This window comes from Aquarana catesbeiana, linkage group LG01 (assembly GCF_042186555.1).
Source record: "Aquarana catesbeiana isolate 2022-GZ linkage group LG01, ASM4218655v1, whole genome shotgun sequence".
Classification (NCBI taxonomy): Eukaryota; Metazoa; Chordata; class Amphibia; order Anura; family Ranidae; genus Aquarana; species Aquarana catesbeiana.
Window position 1 is genome coordinate 628,080,455 of NC_133324.1, and position 24,999 is coordinate 628,105,453.

Sequence of the window (24,999 nt, forward strand, 5' to 3'; positions counted from 1 at the left end):
TACAAAATGTGTTTTTTCTTGTTTGTTTTTTTACCCTTTCACCCACCTCCTCTCCTGTACAATTGATTTCCACACTGTCTCTCTATGTGACCTGTGTATTAATCCTTCACCTCCCTTTCTGCACATTTATACATTAACCTTTCATCTCCATTCTCCCATTGCGTGTGACCTATATATTAACCTCTTGACCACCTCTTCGCTCTGTGTATGACTTTCATGCACTGTATCTAGTGCACCATTATCAAGCTCCATGTTTTAGCCCCAATGAATACTAGTATGTTTCTTCATTTTCAAAAATGATGTAAAGGAAATGGGTTATTTCCCCCCTAAGATGTGTGTGTGTGTGTGTTTATATGTGTGTGTGTGTGTTTATATATGTGTGTGTGTGTGTGTGTGTGTGTGTGTAGATATATATATCTATATATATCCACCAAAAAAGCTGTATCTTTCTGTATATAAAATTCAGTGTTCTGCGATTCGTCACAACACAGACTTTTTCCCCCAGGCAACTTGAGATTGTTTTTGCTTGCGTGGTGGAATAAGCCCTTACTCCATGCACTCACATTTTTCAAACAGAACAATTTTCGTACATATCAATCCTTATTGGACATTAACTGGAATGTATCCTTTCCCTTTTGGACCTACCTCAAAATCAGACATTTTTGAGTGACCCTACGAAATGCCAACACCACCTGAGGCGCCTGACAGAATATGAAAAACTGTGCCATTCAAACTCCCCTCAACGACATCTCAAAGATATACTCTATTCTTTTCCACATCCATAAACCCAATGAAGACAGAGCTGCGGAGGTTTGAACTAACGATCTAGCGTTACCACTTTCAGAGGAGGATAGGTCACTCATGAACGTGAACCTCCTCAGAGGCTTTGGAAACGTAAACATTCAAGAGACAAGCTACAAGCTTAGTTGTAGATGGTACCACACATGGACGTGCGTCCATGTGCCACCCCTACTGTCTCAAATGGGTGCTGGCACTATCTTCCAGAGAAGGACACCTTACTATATATGATGGTCCTGCTCTAAAATTCGCTTCTATTGGACAGGCATCCAATCTCTGATCAGGGATATTTCTAGATACGAATTCCCTGATAGCCTGGCCGCATTCCAATTCCACCAAATTGACATGCCCCCCACTAAATACAAGCGCATTCTGCTGATACATTTGTTAAACGCAGCCAAAACCACTCTTTCCCAGACTGGAACTCCACCAAGATACTGGTAATAACAGAATGGTTTCACAGAATTGATCAGGTGGTGGATATGGAAGAGTTGGTGCATATCAGCAGAGAAACCATGTCTTCATATATGAAATCCTGGACTAGATGACATCTATTTAAAGACTCGGATACATATAAACAGTATTAAACCCATCATTCGGGACTAGTTCTACCAGTTCTAGTACCACTTGTCAGTTTATTCCCTCAGCCCTTTTTTCCCCCTGTGCATGTACTCTTGAGATCCACTAATAACCTCCATGCCGAATAGCATTAGGAGGAAAATTCTCCAGGTGCCCTGTCACTGCCCCACCTTTCAGTTCTCGCCCTATTACAAGCTCTTGGGAGCATCTCTCACTTCTGCCAGTTTGCATACAGAGCAGACTCTTTTACTGGTAGCCTGAATTTTTCCTGTGTCAGATTTTCTGCAGCTTTTTTAGCCAGCAAATAAATTTACAACTCTTGAGTTTCATTTCTCGAACAGTGTTCGAAATAAACATGAGTCCATGTCAACCAGCTATGCTGTAACAATGTTGTCAGATCGCCCTCCGTTTCATTTACCTACTCCCCTGGAAACTCTTGTGCATTATGACAGCTGTAACAGCATATCTTGATGCTTTTACTCCTGCTGTATGCTGTTCAATTTGTTTTTATTTTGTTTTTTTCAATAAACACTTTATGTAAAAAAGAAAAAAAAAAAAATTACAGTATTTGATCCCCTGCTAATTTTGTACGTTTGCCCACTGACAAAGAAATGATCAGTCTATAATTTTAATGGTAGGTCTATTTTAACAGTGAGTGACAGAATAGCAACAAAAAAATCCAGAAAAACGCATTTTCAAAAAAGTTTTATAAATTGACTTGCATTTTGATGAGTGAAATAGGTATTTGACCTCTTTCGCAAAACATGACTTTGTACTTGATGGCAAAACCCTTGCTGGCCATCACATAGGTTAGACGTTTCTTGTAGTTGGCCACCAGGTTTGCACACATTTCCACTCCTCTTTGCAGATCCTCTCCAAGTCATTAAGGTTTTGAGGCTCACGTTTGGTAACTCGAACCTTAGGCTCCCTCCACATATTTTCTATGGGATTAAGGTCTGGAGACTGGGTAGACCACTACAGGACCTCAATGTGCTTCTTCATGAGCCACTCCTTTGTTGCCTTGGCCGTTTGTTTTGTGTCATGCTGTTATCATGCTGTTATACCCATCCACAACCCATTTTCAATGCCCTGGCTGAGGGAAGGATGTTCTCACCCAAGATTTGACGGTACATGGCCCTGTCCATCGTCCCTTTGATGCAGCGAAGTTGTCCTGTCCGCTTAGCAGAAAAACACCCCCAAAGCATAATGTTTCCACCTCAGTTTGATGGTGGGTATGGTGTTCTTGGGGTCATAGGCAGCATTCCTCCTCCTCCAAACACAGCGAGTTGAGTTAATGCCAAAGAGCTTGATTTTGGTCTCATCTAACCACAACACTTTCACCCAGTTCTCCTCTGAATCATTCAGATGTTCCTTAGCAAACTTCAGACGGGTCTGTACATGTGCTTTCTTGAGCAGGGGGACCTTGCGGGCGCTGCAGGATTTCAGTCCTTCACGGCGTAGTGTGTTACCAATTGTTTTCTTGGAGTCTATGGTCCCTTCTGCCTTTAGATCATTGACAAGATTTTCCTGTGTAGTTCTGGGTTGATTCCTCACCGTTCTCATGATCATTGAAACTCCACGAGGTGAGGTCTTGCATGGAGCCCCAGATTGAGGGAGATTGACAGTTATTTTGGGTTTCTTTCATTTGCAAATAATCGCACCATTTGTCACCCTTTCACCAAGCTGCTTGGCGATTGGTCTTGTAGCCCATTCCAGCCTTGTGTAGGTCTACAATCTTGTCCCTGACATCTTTGGACAGCTCTTTGGTCTTGGCCATGGTGGAGAGATTTGAGTTTGATTGATTGCTTCTGTGGACAGGTGTCTTTTATATAGGTAACAAGCTGTCAGGAGAGGAGAGACAGATCGTCTGTTCCTACTAGCTAGGAACAGACGATCTGGCTCCTCCTCTAGTCATTCTCATCCCCATACAGTTAGAAACGCACAGGAGGGGACACATTTAACCCCTTGATAGCTCCCTAGTGTTAACCCCTTCCCTGCCAGTGACATTTACACAATAATCAGTGCATTTTTATAGCACTGATTGCTGTATAAATGTCAATGGTCCCTAAAAATGTGTCCGATCTGTCCGCCGCAATGTCGCAGTCCCGCTAAAAATTGCAGATCACCGCCATTACTAGTAAAAATAAAATTAATAATAAAAATGCCATAAATTTATTCCCTATTTTGTAGACACTATAACTTTTGCGCAAACCAATCAATATACGCTTATTGAGATTTTTTTTTTTTTTTTTAACAAAAATATATAGAAGAATATATATTAGCCTAAACTGATGAAGAAATTTTATTTTTTTACATTTTTTTTTTTTTTTACATTTTTGGGGGATATTTATTATAAAATGTTTTTTGTTTTTTTTTTCAAAATTGACGCTCTTTTTTTGTTTATAGTGCAGAAAATAAAAACCGCAGAGGTGATCCAATACCAATATCAATTTATAACTTTTTTTAAATGCATTTTTTTGGATATTTTTGTTCTGTCTTTCACTGTTAAAATAAACCTACCGATAAAATTATAGACTGATCATTTCTTTTGTCAGTGGGCAAACGTACAAAATCAGCAGGGGATCAAATACTTTCTTGCCTCACTGTAATTGTCAGTCAAAGTTCACAGCACTGTAAAATTGCCTGCTAATGTAGGGGCATTACAGGCTGGTATTCAGATGAAAGTATGTAAATCAAGTAAGATAAACAAAACATTTCTTCTATGTTACTGCTACATACTCCTTTTCTTTGTGCCATCACAAATCTTTCTCTGTAGGTGATATTTGATGGTGAAGAGGCTGTGGATGATGGAGGTGTTAGTAAAGAATTCTTCCTGTTGCTCCTCAAAGAACTTCTGAACCCCATCTATGGAATGTTTACAGTTTATCCGGAATCCAACCTGCTCTGGTTTTCAGACATAGTAAGTAATAAAGCCATATATACAGTCTAATAGATTTTAAAGAGCTTATAATTTTTCTTACAGAGCAGCACTGTCCAAACCGATACTAATTTTCAAGGTAAATACAGGACCGGTTTTACCTGCCAAAAGATTTGTAATAGATGGTTCAAATCTCAGCCGGTTCAGCAGGGACTGGCTGAGATTCAAACCTTGTATGGGCAGGCTGAATGTACCCAAGTTGATCAATTGATCAACTTGGTTACAACCAGCCTGTTGGATTTTTCATGCGATTTAACTTGGGTTTCTTGGAAAGAAACTTGCACTCTCTATGGCCGGCTTTAAGCTGTGCATGTTCCCTTGAGATCGACTAACCACCTCTGTGCAGAATAGCATAAGTAGGGCAATTCTCCGGGTGCCGTCGTGTCACTGCCTCATCTTTCAGTTCTCTCCCTATTACAGGCACATGGCAGCATCTCCCACTTCTGCCAATATGCATGCAAAGCAGACTCTTACTGGTAGCCTGAATTTTGCCTGTGTCAGATTTTCTGCAGTTTTCCAGCCAGAAAATAACTTTACAACTCTTGAGTAAGAGATGAGAAAAAGTTGCAGAACAATGATGTGTATATAGCAACTGCCTAAAACTCTCAGAATGAAAGGAGAGCTAATCTCTAAATAGTGTTGCACTATGATATTTTGTCTTTCTGTGTCTGCATTTACTTAGAAGAATCCCAGTACAGGGGGTCCCCGGGTTACAAACAAGTTAGGGACTGTAGGTTTGTTCTTAAGTTGAATCTGTTTGTAAGTCGGAACAGGTACATTTTTTAAGTGTAGCTCCAGCCAAAAAAAATATTTTTAAGCTTTTTGGATAGCATAGGGAAGGGTTAACACCCCTATAACATTTGTTTTGCTGTCTGTGACCCTGTTAAGAAGATTTCACCTCACTTTCTGTCCAAATGACAATAGGATTTTGAAAATTTTGGGTTGTTGTGGAAACAAGCCTTGGTGATAAAGCATCAGTGGAGGTACCTTTTCCCCATAATAGCTCTTACAGGAGTGAATTTCCCTTCCTAGGGGTAGATTTCCTCTCACTTCCTGTTGTCTCCCTCCGTTTGTAAGTAGGAGTCATTTGTAAGTAGGATGTTTGTAACTAGGGGACCCCCTGTACTGGTCACACATCACCCCCCCCCCATCTTGAAAATGTTTTCATTTATTATACAAAAATAAATAAATATATAAATCACTGGCTGCCCTTTACCTTACTTGGAGAAAGCTTCCTGTGCTCAAGGCCCTGGGCTTTTTTCTAGTAAGCAGTAATTCTGTTATGCTAACAACTCCACCTAGTGGTGAAATGTGGTATTGTGACTCTTATAGTTGAAAATTATATTCAATGAACACACTTTAGTCCCCATTCACTCTGAATGTAACTTTGAAATCATGCTATTTCACTTGAAGTAGCACAATTTCAAAGGCGCAGGTCAGTGCGATTTCAGGTGTGACTTGCCTGACATCTGTGCGACTTCATGCACAGGTGTCTCTGCAAGTTGAACCTGAAATTGCAAAAAATTGTGCAGGAACCTTTTTTTTTCAAATTGGTGTGGCACTGAAAAGTTAGAGTGGGCGAGTGGCACCCACGTGAACAGGGCCTTAATCTCCTAAGCAGCATAGATGTCCTAACACTAAGCACTGAGAAACACAGTGTAAATACATTTCCAGTAAAGTTGGATCCCTCTAGCACTACCATGTATCCAGTTTAGGGGATAACATTTTAACTTTTCAAGCCATCAATTTTTACAAGTTGATTCTTATCATGCTGTTTTTCATCTAGTGTTTTGTAGAACATAACTGGTTCCACCTGATTGGCATCATGTGTGGTTTAGCCATCTATAATTTCACAGTAGTTGATCTTCACTTCCCATTGGTGTTGTATAAGAAGCTCCTGAATGTTCCAGCAAATTTAGAGGATCTCAAGGAGTTGTCACCCACAGAAGGAAGGTATGTGTAGCAAATTGTTTAGCAATGTGACACATGCACTTGTCTGGGAAAACTTTACAAATGGGCAGTCATACAGAAATTAGAGTTATCTGAAAGTTGCAGTTGCACTGGGTATTTAAAGTAATTATAAACCTCAAACATGAAATATGAACAGAGCACATCACTCTATAGTGTGTACTTGTCTCAACACACTAAGTGTTCTTTCTGTCTGCTGTTTCATTCCTCTGCTATCAGCATGAGTCACTTTTGACATGTTTTCCTGACACCAAGAGAAAATTGGTGACAGCAGATTGACAGCCTCAGCTCTGTTCCTGTGTGCTGTATGAAGGGGGGTGTCCCTTCCCTCCAATCAGCTCTCAGAGCTCTCCTCAATGAGCTCTGCAGAGTGTAATTTCAGCTCTCTGCCCCCTTTTTTTTCTGGCTGCTCAGACAAGCTTTATAAATTCTAAACTTTGAATGGATGTAGGGAAGAGAAGACTGCAGATGAAACAGGTACAACTTATTTAGGAAGATTTGTTTCATCTCTGCGTATCAAGTCCAGTCACTTCATGTTTACAACCACTTTAAGGGAAATACAGGGTACAGCACATGTAAATACTCTTTACAGTGAAGTATACATAATAAAGAAAATATGCTTTTTTTAATTACAATTATATCCTTAGTCCTGAGGCAATGGTCCTAAGCTAGCCATACACTGTGAATATCAACTGGCTCCTGATGAACAGGCCAAAATTTGCTTAGTGGATATCCCTGTTGAATATAAATAAAGTGAAACAATCGGCGCTACCTGGTATCCTAAAACACAAATGAACTAAATCGGTGACCTGTATACTAAGAGCCCTTTCACACTGGGGCGGTTTGCAGGCGCTATTGCGCTAATAATAGCGCCTGCAAACCGACCCGAAAGTGCAGCTACTTTCATTCCAGTGTGAAAGCCCCGAGGGCTTGCACACTGGAGCAATGCGCTGGCAGGACGGTAAAAAAAAGTCCTGCCAGCAGCATCTTCTGGGCGGTGAAGGAGCGGTGTGTATACCGCTCCTGCCCATTGAAATCAATGGGACGGTGCGGCTATACCACCGGCAAAGCGCCTCTGCAGAGGCGCTTTGCGGTGGTATTTAACCCTTTCTCGGCCGCTAGCGGGGGGTAAAACCGCCCCGCTAGCGGGCGCATACCGACGGTAAAACAACGCTAATAATAGCGGCGTTTTACCGCCGACGCCGCCCCCGTCCCAGTGTGAAAGGGCTCTAAAACATACATAAATCTCAAAAAATATTTAATTTAAATATTATGAATGAATAATAATAATTATGAAATCTAAAAATATGAAATGGCTGCTGTACAACGATCAGTCATTCACTACACCAGACAAATAGAAAATTACATATATAAATGGTGCAGCTGTATTCTCATACAATCCGCTCCACTGTACATACAATGTATCGCACTAAATGAATCTGTGACTCTATAAAACAAAAATTGAAAAGTACAATAAAATAAACATATAATCAAAGTCTTTGTAATGGGGGTATTTTAACAAATGATTTATACAGAGAGCGCCATGCAGTTGCCTTTCTATTTCATGTGGTCCATGTGAAAAGCTTTTGAGAGAGGAAAACCATATCCAAGGATAAGAGAGGAGATATCCATCCCTGAGGGATTGGCTGGAGTTGTAAGAAAGAAAAGCCTGTGATTAATAGGAGTGAGGTGAGAGCATAATTCCCCTGGTGGTGGAAACGTTTGCTTTATGTAAGAAGATTGCTGAGGAGCACAGTGGTGGATTAATACACATTACAAAGACTTTGATTATATGTTTATTTTATTGTACTTTTCAGTTTTTGTTTTATCAAGTCACAGATTCGTTTAGTGTGATACATTGTATGCACAGTGGAGCAGATTTATGAGAATAGCGCTGCACCATTTATATATGCGATATCCCCATTGGCCACATCCTGCCAGACATCCTGCCACTGAAAAACCCAAGGATATGGGCAGAAAATTGTTGGTTGAACATTGGCTGTATCCATTCAGGCGCAACTGCTGTTCAGGTAATACAGCAGAAGATTCATCTGTCCTTGCTATATAAGCTGTGTAGAAGAAGCAGTTCGATTTTTTTTTTCAAACCAACAAAAGAAAAATCTGTCAGTGTATGACAAGCTTTAATCAAAGGGGAGGGGACCCTTTCGTTGAGGCAGAGCTGCTTATTGAGTAGAGATTTCTAGAGAGCTGTGACATGAGAGAGGGAGACAAGTATTGTTAGGTGGGATGGCAAGAGGAATGGCATGGTTGACTTTAGGTAGGAGACCAGACAAAATTAGTTTTCAAGATCAGATGTTCCCTCAAAACAACCTAAATGAAAGACCGGTGGTTGACTTACACTTCATTGCCATTTTGAATCACTGTACATTGTTTTTTCTATGAGTGCGTGAAAGTTCTTCCTTTCTTCTTCTTTTTTTCTTTTTCTTTTTTTTTTCCCATCCTTTAATCTTGTTTAAAGTAAAATCATTCTATCATTCCTATAGGAGCCTACAACAACTTCTAGACTATCCTGGAGAAGATGTTGAGGAAACTTTCTGCCTTAACTTTACAGTAAGGATCTCTGCATTGTGAATTACAATATAATGATGTTACTGATTATACAAAATGTTTCTGTTGATGTTTCAATTAAAAGGATATTGCTAGCAGAAAATGTCGGGTGAAAGATCACATTGGGGTTGATTTTCAAAAACTGGAGAGTGCAGCGTACAGAGGTCAGTAGGATGTAGGGCAGCGTACAGAGATCAGTAGGATGTAGAGCAGCGCACGGGGGTCAGTAGGATGTAGGGCAGCGCACGGGGGTCAGTAGGATTTAGGGCAGCGTACGGGGGTCAGTAGGATGTAGGGCAGCGTACGGGGGTCAGTAGGATGTAGGGCAGCGTACGGGGGTCAGTAGGATGTAGGGCAGCGTACGGGGGTCAGTAGGATGTAGGGCAGCGTACGGGGGTCAGTAGGATTTAGGGCAGCGTACAGGGGTCAGTAGGATGTAGGGCAGCGTACGGGGGTCAGTAGGATTTAGGGCAGCGTACAGGGGTCAGTAGGATGTAGGGCAGCGTACGGGGGTCAGTAGGATGTAGGGCAGCGTACGGGGGTCAGTAGGATGTAGGGCAGCGTACGGGGGTCAGTAGGATGTAGGGCAGCGTACGGGGGTCAGTAGGATGTAGGGCAGCGTACGGAGGTCAGTAGGATGTAGGGCAGCGTACAGGGGTCAGTAGGATGTAGGGCAGCGTACGGGGGTCAGTAGGATGTAGGGCAGCGTACGGGGGTCAGTAGGATGTAGGGCAGCGTACGGGGGTCAATAGTAGGTAGGGCAGCGTACGGGGGTCAGTAGTAGGTAGGGCAGCGTACAGAGGTCAGTAGTAGGTAGGGCAGCGTACAGAGGTCAGTAGTAGGTAGGGCAGCGTACAGAGGTCAGTAGTAGGTAGGGCAGCGTACAGAGGTCAGTAGTAGGTAGGGCAGCGTACACATGTCAGTAGTAGGTAGGGCAGCGTATAGGAGTCGGCAGTTTTGTAGGGCAGACTACAGGGGTCAGCAGGGCAGAGGGTCAGTAGGATGTAGGGCAGCGCACAGGGGTCAGTAGGATGTAGGGCAGCGCACAGGGGTCAGTAGAATATAGGGCAGCGCACGGGGGTCAGTAGGATGTAGGGCAGCGTACGGGGGTCAGTAGGATGTAGGGCAGCGTACGGGGGTCAGTAGGATGTAGGGCAGCGTACGGGGGTCAGTAGGATGTAGGGCAGCGTACGGGGGTCAGTAGGATGTAGGGCAGCGCACGGGGGTCAGTAGGATGTAGGGCAGCGCACGGGGGTCAGTAGGATGTAGGGCAGCGCACGGGGGTCAGTAGGATGTAGGGCAGCGCACGGGGGTCAGTAGGATATAGGGCAGCGCACGGGGGTCAGTAGGATGTAGGGCAGCGCACGGGGGTCAGTAGGATGTAGGGCAGCGTACGGGGGTCAGTAGGATGTAGGGCAGCGTACGGGGGTCAGTAGGATGTAGGGCAGCGTACGGGGGTCAGTAGGATGTAGGGCAGCGTACGGGGGTCAGTAGGATGTAGGGCAGCGTACGGGGGTCAGTAGGATGTAGGGCAGCGTACGGGGGTCAGTAGGATGTAGGGCAGCGTACGGGGGTCAGTAGTAGGTAGGGCAGCATGCAGAGGTCAGTAGTAGGTAGGGCAGCGTACAGAGGTCAGTAGTAGGTAGGGCAGCGTACAGAGGTCAGTAGTAGGTAGGGCAGCGTACACATGTCAGTAGTAGGTAGGGCAGCGTATAGGAGTCGGCAGTTTTGTAGGGCAGACTACAGGGGTCAGCAGGGCAGAGGGCAGGGGTCAGTATTCATTGGTAAGTAGTAACACCGAGCACAGGGTCGGTGAAATGTAAACAGAGGTGAGATGTACATAGGGCACAGTACATCAGTCAGTGGTGTGTAACAAGCAGCTGCCTGTTTGTATCTACAGCCCTGGCCATTAACTGTTTCCTCCTCTCAGGCAGCTTCCACTGTAATACTAAATAAATGTTGTCTGGCAGGTTCACACATCTGCATTGTAGGCAACAGCCTTATATAACACTAAAAAAAGGGAAGAAAGGCGCACAAGGGGTTAAAAGCTCTTTCAGGATCGTGGAGTGGTAAAAGCATAGTAAAATATGGAGTCCTCATCTGTGGTTAAAGTCCATCCTCGGCACAGTGGTGGAGAGCAGTGTTGAGCCCTCCAGTAGCTGTGAAATGTTCTCATACGTGCAGGAGCAAGGAGGCAGCAGGGAAGCCTGTGTTCCGGGTTCACTGCGGGCATACAAGGTTGATGACATCAGTGAGAAGTGGGTGGTAACGCATTTCGGAGCATGCGCAGCTCCTTCGTCAGACCTACGCCCATACTCCTCAAGCTGGCTTATGAATGGTGGGGGGGAGGAGTGGGGGGGGGGGGGGGGGAGTATGGGCGGATGTTGAATACATAATTAGAAAGGGAAATACAGGTGTATTGCGAGGGCAGCCTAATGGCCATACACATGCAAATTTGATCGTTAGTGTTAGTGCTAAATACAATGAAATCTAGAAGGAATTTAAAAAGGGTACCGGGCATAGATGGCAGTGGTTTGGTTAACAATGAATAAGTATACAGACGTGGTGTTACAGGGGCGGCCGGGCATCTATACACATGCAAATAAGGTCATGAATCTTGTATGTGTATATAGTAATCAGCGCAGACAACAAGTGAATATTAATGTGTATATATGTGTATATATATATATATATATATATATATATATATATATATATATATATATATATAAACATACGATGTTGAAAATGACAAACTCAATGAAATCACCACTGATAAAGATCATCCAAAATCCAGTGGGTAAAATAAAGAGTCCTTCAAGAATATACCCCTTAAAACGAGTGATGCTGAAACCTCACAACATGTGGGAATTAAATAAATGCCTCCCATAGTGTAGTATATTTAAACAGTCAAAGATTTATTGAAAGGCAAATAGAAGCTTACGCCCTACGTGTTACATCACATGACTTCATCAGGGAATGATGAAGTCGCGTCATGTGACGTAACGTAACGCATAGGGCGTGGCCGTAAGTAAGGAAAGGACCGGAAGTGATGTGAGAGGTGTCTGTAACGCCGCTGTTTTAGTCAATCCGCTTTTTAACGCTCTTTTAAATGTTAGGTTCCATTTGTTTTTCAATAAATCTTTGTTTAAATATACTACACTATGGGAGGCATTTAATTCATTCCCACATGTTGTCTGGAATCCTGAGGGAAATACCGAGAGCCGATAGCCAGGAGTCTGTAAGTGGGAGATCGCCATCACCAGGGCTATCCTTAAGGCTGATTCATCATTTTATGGAGGTGAGAGTTCTCTGGACACTGAGCAGTTGTGTGACGTTTCAGCATCACTCGTTTTAAGAGATTTATTCTTGAAAGACTCTTTATTTACCCACTGGATTTTGGATGATCTTTTTGGACTTTTCATTTTAATCCACTTTGCACCTTGACCTTTATCAGTGGTGATTTAATTGAGTTTTCATTTTCAACATCGTTTGTACATATATACATATTCATAATACTTGTTGTCTATGTTGAGAAACTATGCTGATCACTATATACACATTGATTATTGTTTATTATTTGTGAACATTCTAGATTTAGCAGCAGTTTCATTTATCACATGTGGTAGCTTTATTTATATTTATTTTTTATTCCATTAGTAACGTGGGGGACCACACCACTTAACATGAATCTCTTGTATACTCTTGTATACTTAATGAAGGGATTTAACAATAGAAAGCCTTGGTAATAGGATGTAGTGGATGCTATACAAAATGTACAGATTATGCCAGTAGCAGTAATCTTACGATTTTGGGTAATACTTGGCAAGACAGATGGCAAATTAAGGTAGTAGCTAAATGTGAATAGTGATAGCCTAGACTAGTCGACAAATTATTAATAGAATCATGGTCACACAAAATATATATAAATCTATCTATTATATTGAATAATGTATAGGAATAGGAGGGAAAGGATGAATAAATGAACAACTCGATATATCGGGTCATGTGACTTGTGTAGTGTAAAAGATGAGGTTAGAGGTTAACAGTGGATAACATACGAATAATGGAAAAAAATGGACACCATAATATCGCAGGAGGCGGGTCAAGTAGTCTGTGTTAATTTCCAGTTCTTCGTTAAGTATGCAAGTTTCATGACCTTATTTGTATGTGTATAGACGCCCGGCCGCACCTGTAACACGGCTGTATACTTATTCATTGTTAACCAAATCACTGCCATCTGAGCCTGGTACCCTTGTTTCAAATTCCTTCTAGATTTCATTGTATTTAGCACGAACGATCGAATTTGCGTGTGTATGACTGTTCGACCGCCCTCGCAATACACCTGTAACTCCCTTTCTAATTATGTATTCAACATCCGCCCATACTTCTCCCCTTACTCCTCCCCCCACCACTCATAAGCCAGCTTGAGGAGTATGGGCGTAGGTCTGACGAGGGAGCCGTGCGTGCTCCGAAACACGTTACCGCCCACTTCTCACTGACACCATCAGCCTCGTGTGTCCCACAGTGAACCCGGAACACGGGCTTCCCTGCTGCCTCCTCATTCCCGCAAGTTCGAGAACATTTCACAGCTGCTGGACGGCTCAACACTGCTCTCCACCACCGTGTTGAGGATGAACTTTAACCATAGATGAGGACTCCTTATTTTACTATGCTTTGAACGCTCTCTTGTAAGAGCTTTTAACCCCTTGTGCACTTTATTAAACTTTGCGTACCGCACTTAGAGGCGCCTTTCTTCCCTTTTTATATCTTCAGAGTTGCTTCTCCTCAAACCAAAGTGCTGCCAGAAGTGCCACCTCACCATTATCATCCCCCTGACCAGCTATCCACCTCCACCAGAGCACCCTTACCTCCTCTCTGTCTTTTGTATAACACTGCCAGTCCAGCACTGAGGATCTGTCATTACTGCTTGCTGCCTCCTGCTGCCTTTTCACTTATGTCAGTCATGTCACCGAACCGCTTCCCACACTCCACTTGAGTGCTTCCTCCAGTCTGACCATTGATATCTGATATTATAGCTGCCTATTGCAGCCAAGAACTAGGCATGACTCGTTTGGCTGCAAAGCTGGAACTCTTTATTTGAAACTCAGACACATACTTTTATATCCCACAGGAGGACATCCCCCCCTCCTGATCATATTACCCTAACAATACAACCTGTACACAGGAATAAAATTACAACAACGACCTATAGTAAACATTACGTTAATTAGCCACCTGGATGACTCAGAGGTATCATTCCAGGTCAGACTTGCCAGACTTACACATCATTACAAGTATAAACACAGAACACCTTCGGACAATAGCAGGAGACCTCCAGTAACAGACTGTCCGGCTCCTACATGGAACAGAGGCCAATGTGACCAGCTCTTTCAATTAACATTTTATATTTCAGAATCAAACAAACCAGCAATAATCTTTTTATATATTTCCTGGGAGATATTGTGGATAAATATTACTGTCCCATCTGAACTAATCCAAACCACATTCTCAGTGTCCATTAAGTGGTGTTCCATCATTGGAGAATGATCTGCTTTCTCCCTGGGCCATAGTCAGTGGGTAAGAGGCTTGCTTCTAGTCCTCTCCAGAAGCCCCTGGCTTGGTTAGGTCTGTCACATTTCTCCCCTTTGAAAAGTCGATTAACAAGGTCCCAGACCTCCACTTGGTCTGGACATGCGTTCGTCGAGCAGAGTGAATTTACATAGGTGGTCAAGCTGATTTCCATTCTTGGCTGCATGGAAGGGTTACCGTCAGTAGGTGTGGGATGGGGTCGTTGACTCTCTGTCCGTCCGCCAGCACTTCAGCTGGGTGGTCTTTACCATTCCATGGCTCGGTCTGTTGTTGGGCAGAGGGGCTGACTGCCCCAGTTCCCTGAAGCTGTGGAGACCCTGTAGGTGCTAGGCAGAGGCCAGCGATGCTCTGCCCTGTTGCCAGCGCTTCTGCTGGGGACCCCCCCATAATCCGCTCTGGCTGACTGTTGAGGAGGGATGATGACAAGCTCCTCTCCCTTCTCCCCTGGATCCTGATCTGCTGCTGGGAAGCGACTGGCACCTTCTCACCCTGGGCCTCCGATACTGACGCAGGTGTGGGGCAAAGGTCTTGGACCGTCTGTCCAGTTATCAGCGCTTCAGCTGGAGAAGTTTCTTGTTACTCCACAGATGCTGCAAGCAGGAAATCCCATGTACCTGTCAGTGGTGTAGGAGAACAGCCGGCTGCCTTTTCTCTCAGGGAGGCTGAAGCTGCTGTTGGTGCTGAGCAGAGCTCAATGATGTTAGGCCCTGATGCCAGCTCTTCTGCTGGAGGTTTGCTAGGTGGTTCCTCCTCTACAGAAAAGTCTATTAAATGCCCAGCCTCTAAAATTGCTGAAAGTCCAGGGCACGGGCTGGTGGCCCTTGGGCCCTTGCCAACACTTTGGCAGGTGACTCATCATCCATACCATCCTCTGATGAAAAGTCAAATCCCTGTTTTCTTTGATTCGTGGCTGAGGAATGAAGGCGGCTTCCTCTTCTCCCGAGCCCTTGAACTGCCGTTGGACAGACGCATTTCATACAAGATCATCCCGTGCAGAAACAGGATAGTCAAGGTGAGTCAACACTTGCTGCGTCCGCCATAAGACCTCCGCTTCCATAGCTGTGGGCGGAGATGGGCAAAGCACACTGTTACTCTGCCCCATTGCCAACACTTCAGCCAGGCTTTCAAAACTGTTGGCTGATACTTCTGGATAGTCCCAGGCAAGGGAGCCCAACCCTGCTGCTGAGCAGAGTCTAGCAGCTGTCTGTAGGCGATCTCCAGCAGCCATTCCGGAAAAGCCAGAAGCGCCATATCTTCCAGAGCACTTCCAAGATGTTCAGCATCTCTTCTCTGTAATCCATGATTTTTTCCAAACGCCACTCCAGATTGCTCCCAAAGTCAGGGTCCCTTGACAGCTTCCAGTACAACAATCCCAGGCTGCCGTAGCCAAAGCCTTTTGTTGGCTGTCATCCGCTATCCAAGAGCATGCTTGGGATACAAGCCACCGGAGGGCTCTGTAGCTCTTGTCCAACCGCATCTCTGCCCAGACCAGCCTGCTTAACTCAGCTTTCTGCTCCTTGTGCAGTTTTTCCCCCAAAAACAGCACCCGCAATCCATACTGTGACCAGTACCTTTCCTGGATGGAGGAGAGAATTTTTTCCTGGTGGCGCTGCTCATGGGCTAGTGTTTCCTTCAAGAGTTCACAGCGGACAGAATCATACCATGCCAGCAGGACATGCATTGGCACTGGTCCTCTGTGCTGTATCTGCATCTCTCGCAACGTCCTTCCAAATTACTCTTCCATGGCGGCTGGTATCTGTATCTCTCTTCTGCTATCCAGACCTTGGATCCTGGTGGAGGTTTAGATGTCCCAGACTGCAGGAAACATCCCAACTCTTGCTACCAATGTCACGGAACCCGTCCCACACTCTGCATGAGTGCTTCTGTCAGTAGACAGCTTCCTCCAATCTAAAACATTGATATCTGATATTATAGCTGCCTATTGCAGCTAAGAACTAGGCATGACTCCTTTGGCTGCAAAGCTGGAACTCTCTTTATTTGAAACTCAACTTTATTTGAAACTCATACTTTTATATCCCACAGGAGGACATCCCCCCCCCTCCTGATCATATTACCCTAACAATACAACCTGTACACAGAAATATAGTTGCAACAACCGACCTACGCTATAAACATTACGTTAATTAGCTACCTGGATGACTCAGAGGTATCATTCCAGGTCAGACTTGCCGGCTTCTAGCTCAGAAAGTACAATACACATTATTACAAGTATAAACACAGAACACCTTCAGACAATAGCAGGAGACCTCCAGTAACAGACTGTTCGGCTCCTACATGGAACAGAGGCCAATGTGACCAGCTCTTTCAAAAACATGTATAGTTCAGAATAAAGCAAACCAGGAATAGTCTTTATATAAATAAGATATTGTGGATAAATATTACTGTCCCATCTGATGTAATCCAAACCACATTCTCCGTGTCCATTAAGTAGTGGTCCATCATTTAGAGAATGATCTGCTCTCTCCTTGGACCATAGTCAGTGGGTAAGAGGCTTACTCCTAGTCCTCTCCAAAAGCCCCTATCTTGGTTAGGTCTGTTACAAGTCAGATGCCTGTATTGCAGCACCAGGCTGCCTTAAAACAGACATAGCTCATGATTTTACAGCGCTGGCTGTGCAAGGACTCCCATAGCTCACTAATTGGCGCTGTCTCTCTCGTTCCTGCCCAGCCCCACCCTTACTTAATACTTCCCTCACTCGCCTTTACATATTGTAAATTGCCTCTCTGATCGTGATCTCTTTGTCAGATGTCTGCAATCAACGGTTTGCTGACCCCACGCTTTATATGATGTAACACCTCAAAACTACTAAGGCCATATTTAAACTAAACATTTTTGACACCATCATATGATGGTATTAAGAAGGACTGAGCAAATTCAATAATTGCCAACAGGTTGTAGTGCAGGGTTGGAAATTTGTTGGCAGATCCGTTGACCTACATCCAGGGGCAGTGCAAGTCTGATGGACGAAATGATTGTTTAGATTCTGATCATTCCTAACGCAACAAAAGACCTTGTGTATATGTATTATGAGTGGTGAACATTTTGAGAGCTTTACACCATGCAATATTTTCAGTGAAAAACTCTCCTACTAGACATAATCCATATGTCAATGGGTTTCAACTGAGTCATTCTACTGGATGTATGGAACAGACACCGATAAGACGGGACGTGTGGGCACAGCACATTTAAAGTGTAAAGTATGGAAAGGTTAGGATTCTTACTAAGAAATAAATAAAAATCTTCATCAGCACACCTTGAAAAGATGGTAATCTCTTTATTCCTTCACATAAAAAAGCCTCACATGCCTTATTTCTTTGTAATTACACGGTGGCTGCATCCATCAATATTCTGAAGCACCCTGAACAAACGAATGTAGCCAAGCCTGTAGGGTGCGAGACACGTACAATACAACTGTTCTGAGGCTTTTATTGCCATACGTGTCCATACTGGGGAGATTTACTCGCTCTATTTTTCTTGGTGACCATGATCACCAGGACAGAAAGTGATGGGAAATTCAAGATTTTCCACTTGTCACCGAAGCAGGAGAAAACCTTCCAATGGGGACAACTGTAATGGTGACTTCAATAAGAGGGGGGTTTCCTCTCTTCCTGTTGTGCCTCTGTGGCAGGAAGTGAGGGGAAATACTGCCCGTGTGGACACAGACAGCAGTAAAACAGCAGAGGGTCTAACCGTATCCTATTTTTCTAAAGCTAAAAAAAAAAAGGCTTGGGCTTTATTGAAGAATGTTATCTGTAGGTGCTGAATATGTTTGTGTTTTTAGATATGTCGGGAAAGTTATGGGCTGACTGAAATGAAACCCCTGCTACCTGGAGGAGACAAAGTAACCGTAAAGAAAGACAACAGGTCTGTTACCCTTAAAAGATTGTGTGTATAGATAAATATTGATGACTAGAGAAGTCTGTAAATCCATCCCAAGTACTGGGTGTATCGTGAACATTTTCTAAGAATGCTTTACTGGTCACAACTGGCTTTAAAGTAGTATTCAAGGTTGGGCTTTTTTTTTTCCTTTTAAAAAACATACCCCCCTATCCTCCTCTTCTCTGGTCCCTTGCCGATGCTTGTGGCTCTTCCCCCTTGACCAATGCCCCCAATAGCCCTTTGCTATAGCCCCTTGCTATGGGGGCACTGGTGTGTGCTAGGTCCCGAGCCCTGCTCTATGCGTCCATAAGACACATAGAGTCGCAAAGCCCTGCCCCCACTCTCTCCTCATTGGCTCACCTTTCTGTGATTGACAGGAGAGGGAGCCAGTGTCATTTTTGTATGTGTGCACTGTAATCATTTGTTCTGGATGCATGGTCTTATAGCAGCACTATCTTTAATGTAGTTTTAGGGTGTGCCCACCAAGTCTTTGTTTTTGAGGGGAGCAGCACACAGGTTTTTTTACCTTCATGCAATGCATGAAGATACCTTCAGCCTTTAAACCACTTTACAACCACTTTAAAGTGGTTGTAAACCCTTACATATACCCAGGGAAGTTACTGGCCTGAGGTGATACACAGGGATGAAACCAATCCTACTAGATATGCTGTATCTGTTTATCCTCTGTCCTCTTTCCTCTATAGCCATTCAAAGTTCACACATCATTGGTTATTTCTGAGCTTGCAGAGGGCAGGGATCTAACTTCACTCACTGCACAGCAGAGAGTGGAGTGTAATCTGAGACCTGAGTGAAATGAAGAACACACATCCTCTACACCAGTGGTCATCAACCCTGTCCTCAGGGCCCACTAACAGGCCAGGTTTGCAAGATAACTGAAATACATCACAGGTGATATCATTTGCTGCTCAGTGATTGCAGTATTCTAGTCTGCATCTCCCCAAGGTAATACATAAAACCTGGCCTGTTAGTGGGCCCTGAGGACAGGGTTGATGACCACTGCTCTACACAGTCTCATAGGGAAATGTTCACAGCCAAGGCTGTTGGTCACCTGGTGTCTGCTAGATTGGGGGGGGGGGGGGTTAGGCCATCTCTCAGGATTGCCTGGTGTCCATAGTTTGTCAGAAGGAACTCATGCAGATTGCAGAGAAAGGAGAGAGCAGATAGAAATAATACCAAATGCTTTGGGTTGAGGCAAGTATACCCTAATAAGAGCATGTCATTTCAAAAGTGATTGTCAGTTTTTTTTTAAATCTGCACCTTTCATGAAATTAATACATGGAGAAGTTTCTAAGTCAATGAGGAAGGATCTTATTCAGCACAGCTACTGTTTCTGACTTGATGCTAGTTCAATTAAGAAAAAGTATTGATGTTCTGTACTGCATTTTGTTTAAAGAATACCTGAAAATTTAACCTTGAAGGTTAATGTTCAACCACTTTCTGTTATGGCTAACCATGCTGTGTCCTAGTCTCACAATTGCTTTCCTGTGTTGTCACCCTGTCACGTGGATTTATGATGGATACTATAAACAGCCATGTCGGTGCTCAATGGCCAGGATTGTTCCACCATTGACACCTTCAGAAAGCCCACACTGAGCAATAACATGCAGACACCACTACATGCTTGAAGAACTCCTTAAGTGTCATATTTTCTGTTATTCTGTACAGCATTTATTGCTTTTTCTCTGTATTTCTAGGCAGGAGTTTGTTGATGCTTATGTCAACTACATCTTTAACCAGTCCGTGCAGGAATGGTATGATGCATTCTCTACAGGATTCCTTAAAGTCTGTGGTGGGAAAGTGCTGGAGCTGTTTCAGCCATCTGAACTGAGAGCCATGGTTGTTGGGAGCACCAACTACAACTGGCAGGAACTGGAAGAGGTGAGCTTAAAGACATGGGGTACTGAGGAATTGTGGGTAACTTCTGACACTAGGCTTGTCAAACAAACTTAGATCAAGGCAAACATTTTATAGTTGTGTTTTGACCTCAGAACACAGTACAGAAAAACATATACAGCAGTGTGTGTGTGTATGTGTGTAATGAAAACTGATAAATTGGAAAAGTATTGGGTGTGTTTTTTTTTTCTAGAGTGCCATATACAAGGGTGACTACTCTGCAGAGCACCCAACGGTGAGGATGTTCTGGGAGACATTCCATGAATTCCCTTTGGAGAAGAAGAAGCAGTTTCTGTGTATGTTATGCTTTTAAATGTTTTTTTTTTGTAAGAAATTGTACAGGTATATAGGATATAGGGTGTTGTTTACTTAAAGGATCAACATGTCCAGCATATATTAGAAAGATTTTAGCAGATTTTACAGAAAAGTTGGTACAAATTCCTAGAATGAGGATATACTGTGTGTGTGTGTGTGTATAATCTATATTCATATATAGATAGATATAGATAGATGGATATACACACACATTTTATATATATATATATATATATAATATATTTATTTCTAAAGGTGCCATTTTCACCACATGTCGCTAACAACCCATGCATAGAAAGAAACAAAACAAATAAGTTCAGGTATTAAGTTATGTGTAATAAAATGGAATGACACAGGGAAAAAGTCTTGAACACATGAAGAAAGGGAGGTGTAAAAAAGGCATGGAAAGCCAAGAGACCAGCTGAAATCTATCAGCAATTAGAAAGCAATCCTGCCTCTTGTCAGTGCAAATAATATCAGCTGGTTCCTTTTGCATCGTTATTGTTGCAAAACGTACCGATGGCATTGGTTACAGAAGGTTTTTCTAAACTTTTGAATGTTCCAAAAGACGGCTACAGCACGGTCGTCCAGTTCTGGGAGGGCATCTTCCCAGAACCATGCCACCCTGTGGCGCGCATCCAGCAGGCTCTGTGATCGCTGTGTCCTTTGTACACAGCTGATCACAGATCTGGGTAAAGGGCCAAGTGGCCAATTATCATGTGATCAGCTGTGTCCAATCAGAGCTGATCACATGTAAACAAACTTGCTGGTTATCTGCATTCCTCTCCTCACGTGCTGTCACAGCGTGAGGAGAGCTGGTAACCAGCAAGTGTGACAGGGACATTTACACTGAAAATCAGGGCACTGATCATCCGTGTTCTGATGATCAGTGCAGCCCCAACTGAGCCTATCAGTGCCACCTGATCAGTGCAGCCTCATCAGCACACAAGCAGAAAAATTACTTATTTGCAAAACTTTATAACCGAAACTAAGATAAAGCATATTTTTTTTGTCAAAATTTTCATTTGTTTAGTGAAAAAAAAACCCAGTGCTGATTATATAAAACCAGAAGAAAGCTATATCTGTCTTAAAAAAAAAAAAAGATAGAAAAATGTCATATGGGTACAGTGTTGCATGACTGCGCAATTGTTATTTAAAATGTGATAGCGCTGAAAGCTAAAAATTGGCCTGTGCAGGAAGGGGGTGCAAGTGCCCAGTATTAAAGTGGCTAAATAAATCAACAGTACAAATGTTGTGGAGTTACATGGTATCACATAATAGTCTCAAAGTACGATGAAACAGAATAGTAAAAAGGGGGAAGGAAGCTTGCCATGTCTATTTTCAGAGTAGCATCATTATAAGATGCTTCAGCTGTTCCAGGGGCTTTTTTCCTGTATTTACAAGCGACAGCGCTCATCTCCCAGCGGCCGCTTAGCACCCTTCCTGCATTGCACACCTCTATATGAGAGCAGAGGAGAGAGGGGGCAGGGATTAAACACAGCCACTGTTAGTTTAGCAGTGGAAGCTCCACCTGAAGCCCCCCAGCAGACTGCACTGTCCAATCTCATACTGTAGGTTGTAGCTGCTCTTATGCAGCAGCCCCAATCTCTGCTGTTTTCTAATGGGGGAAGGGTGAGCGCTATACTGAAATCTGGGGAGAGAGCTTTTTACCGGGTGGGGGGGGGACTTGGGGGTACACAGTGCAACTCCTCAACTCTGTACATAGCGCACCCCTCAACTTTGCATTCTGTATGTAGCGCACCCCTCAACACTGCACTCTGTACATAGCACACTCCTCAACCTTGCATATCGTACACAAAGCACCCCTCAACCCTGCACATAGTACACCCCTCAACTCTGATCAAAACGCACCCCTGAACCCTGCACATTGTACATGGAACACCCCTCGACTCTGAACACAGCACACCCTTCACAGTGCACTGTTCAACCTCACATTGTGTACACAGCGCACTCCTAAACACATGGTATGTAACAATGCCCCACTGCAATTTGGCCACACCCACAATTTGATGCAGAGGGCTGGCCATGCCCAACCTTCCCTCAAGTGGGAGGAGGTTGAGTTCCTGCACCTTTTCTCTGAGGAAAAATAGCCCTGGCTGTTCCTATCCTGATTTTTAACAGTTCTATATTGACAGTGTTGAGTGGTGTAACTTGGTTTGTACACTGTATATTTAAATGTAACCTGATTAGTTGTGAACTTTTGTAAGTGTAATCCATTCAAGCCTGAACTGTTGTCTTTTCAGTGTTTCTCACCGGCAGTGATCGTATACCTATCTACGGCATGTCCAGCCTACATATCATCATCCAGTCAACATCCAGCAGTGAAGACTACCTGCCTGTGGCTCACACGTGCTACAACCTGCTGGACCTTCCCAAGTACAGCAGCAAAGAAACCCTCAGGAAAAGACTCAATCAAGCCATAGACCATTATGAGGGCTTCAGCCTAGCTTAAAAAACTTGCCCTTTGTTCCTGAGCTTCCCTCGGACAAAATGCACTTTATCTCTTATGGGTTTATTTAATATTAATGTAAAATACACCCAATGTTGTATACATTTAAAATAAATTCTCCTGTTTCTATTTTTGTAAAGGAACCAAAATGTAAAAAGCAAAAAAACCCAGATGGAAATGTTTCTTAATTATTTCTTGAAATTTCCAAAAGTTTTCACTTTTTTTATAATTCCGTTGCCTCTTTTTTGCTTTGATCTTATTTTGTTGTTGGTGTTTTTTCTATGTTGGTTTGGCAAAAGCCATTTTATCAAAATGTGACATTTTTTCAGCTTTGCTAAAGCAGGACTGGGAAGTCTATCTTTTATCCAAGCTTTTCTGTGAGCACTGAGCATTTGTGAAACATTCATCCTTCAAGCTAGCCATTTTAAATCAGTATTGAAATTCAAGGTTTTAGTGTTGTATCCGTTCTGGAATCTTTTGATCAAGTCTAAGCTGGTGTTCTCTGTTGGAGTTCCCCAGTTAGTGCTCTCTTTCTCTGATGGTGGTGGGTTCTCTTCTTTGAAGGTTGCAGGTCATTTCCAAGTTGTATTTCTAAAACCCTGACATATTTTATCCTACCGAAAATGTATTCTACTAGATCACTAAAGCCGTGTCTAATCACATTGACTGTTCCAATTCAGATCAAGCGTTTCACCTTAACTTTTATCCAATAAATTTGATCACACAGTTTCTACCAACTATATCCAAAAGTTTCATGTTATGATCATTTGTAAACATAAAGATTACTGGCTGCCATGTTGGAATGAATGACTGTGATGCAATTTAAGAGAAACATAACATTCCTTTGTAGTGTATAATAATATTGAAATGTTCAAATTTTTTTTTCTGGTGTTGCTACATACTTTACCTGAAGACATAGTAGGCTAAACAAGAAAAATGGTCTATGGTATATTACATGTGCTAATTTTTAGCTCTGGTTTGAAAAAGTAGGAAGGGATGTGATTTTTTTTTTTTTTTTTTTATGAGCCACACGTACATTTTTTATTTCTTTAAAGTGAACATGTTACTTTAGTTTTGGATTTAGTGGAGAAGGATTAGAACACTTGTCAGTTTTTGTTGCTCCCTGTTCCTCCTTTAAGGAGATTCACCCTCTCCTGTTTACCATTATCGTTGAAAGTAAAAGAGAATCCAAAATTTTGCGTTGTCCCCAGAAAAGCAATAGGGGGGGGGGGATCTTCCATCAGGGACATTAATTCTGGTGACCTGGGGGTCCCCCAAAATTTATTTAATTTGCAGGAATTTCCTCTCACTTCCTGTTTGGCTATGGGACAGGAAGTGAAGGGAAATCATCCGAATGGGACACAGATGGCGAAAAAAAAAAAATCTGACGGGTTATAACCCTTCCTTACTCAATCCAAAAGGGGGAAAAAAGTTTTCCCTATAGTTCTACTTTAAGATATGTGGATGTGGTGCAATCATTCAAAAAAGTAAAAAAGTAGTATAATAAAAGGAATTTACTTGGCTTGGTTTACCCGCTTCAGCCCCGGAAGATTTTGCCCCCTTCCTGACCAGAGAACTTTTTGCGATTCGGCACTGCGTCGATTTAACTGACAATTGCGTGGTCGTGCGACGTTGCACCCAAACAAAATGGACGTCCTTTTTTTCCCACAAATAGAGCTTTCTTTTGGTGGTATTTGATCACCTCTGCAGGTTTTATTTTTTGCGCTATAAACAAAAAAGAGCGACAATTTTGAAAAAATATATAAAATATTTTTTACTTTTTGCTATAATAAATATCCCCCAAAAATCTATATAAAAAAAAAAAAATTTTTTCCTCAGTTTAGGCCGATACATATTCTACATATTTTTGGTTAAAAAAAATCGCAATGAGCGTATATTGATTGGTTTGCGCAAAAGTTATAGTGTCTGCAAAATAGGGGATAGTTTTATGGCATTT

At 42.9% G+C, this 24,999-nt stretch overlaps 1 protein-coding gene across 2 annotated transcripts in view; it reads left to right on the forward strand.

Moving 5' to 3' along the window:
- The window catches only part of HERC3 (HECT and RLD domain containing E3 ubiquitin protein ligase 3), a 116,453-nt gene extending 92,671 nt beyond the window's left edge, over window positions 1-23,782 (forward strand). For both annotated transcript variants that reach the window (XM_073600915.1, XM_073600918.1), the window contains exons 19-25: window positions 4,154-4,297; window positions 6,102-6,268; window positions 8,788-8,854; window positions 18,246-18,328; window positions 20,059-20,242; window positions 20,451-20,553; window positions 22,837-23,782. In XM_073600915.1, the coding sequence (XP_073457016.1) occupies window positions 4,154-4,297; window positions 6,102-6,268; window positions 8,788-8,854; window positions 18,246-18,328; window positions 20,059-20,242; window positions 20,451-20,553; window positions 22,837-23,045 (957 nt within the window). In that variant the 3' untranslated portion in view covers window positions 23,046-23,782. The remainder of the gene's footprint in view (window positions 1-4,153; window positions 4,298-6,101; window positions 6,269-8,787; window positions 8,855-18,245; window positions 18,329-20,058; window positions 20,243-20,450; window positions 20,554-22,836) is intronic.
- Window positions 23,783-24,999: the final 1,217 nt, after the last annotated feature.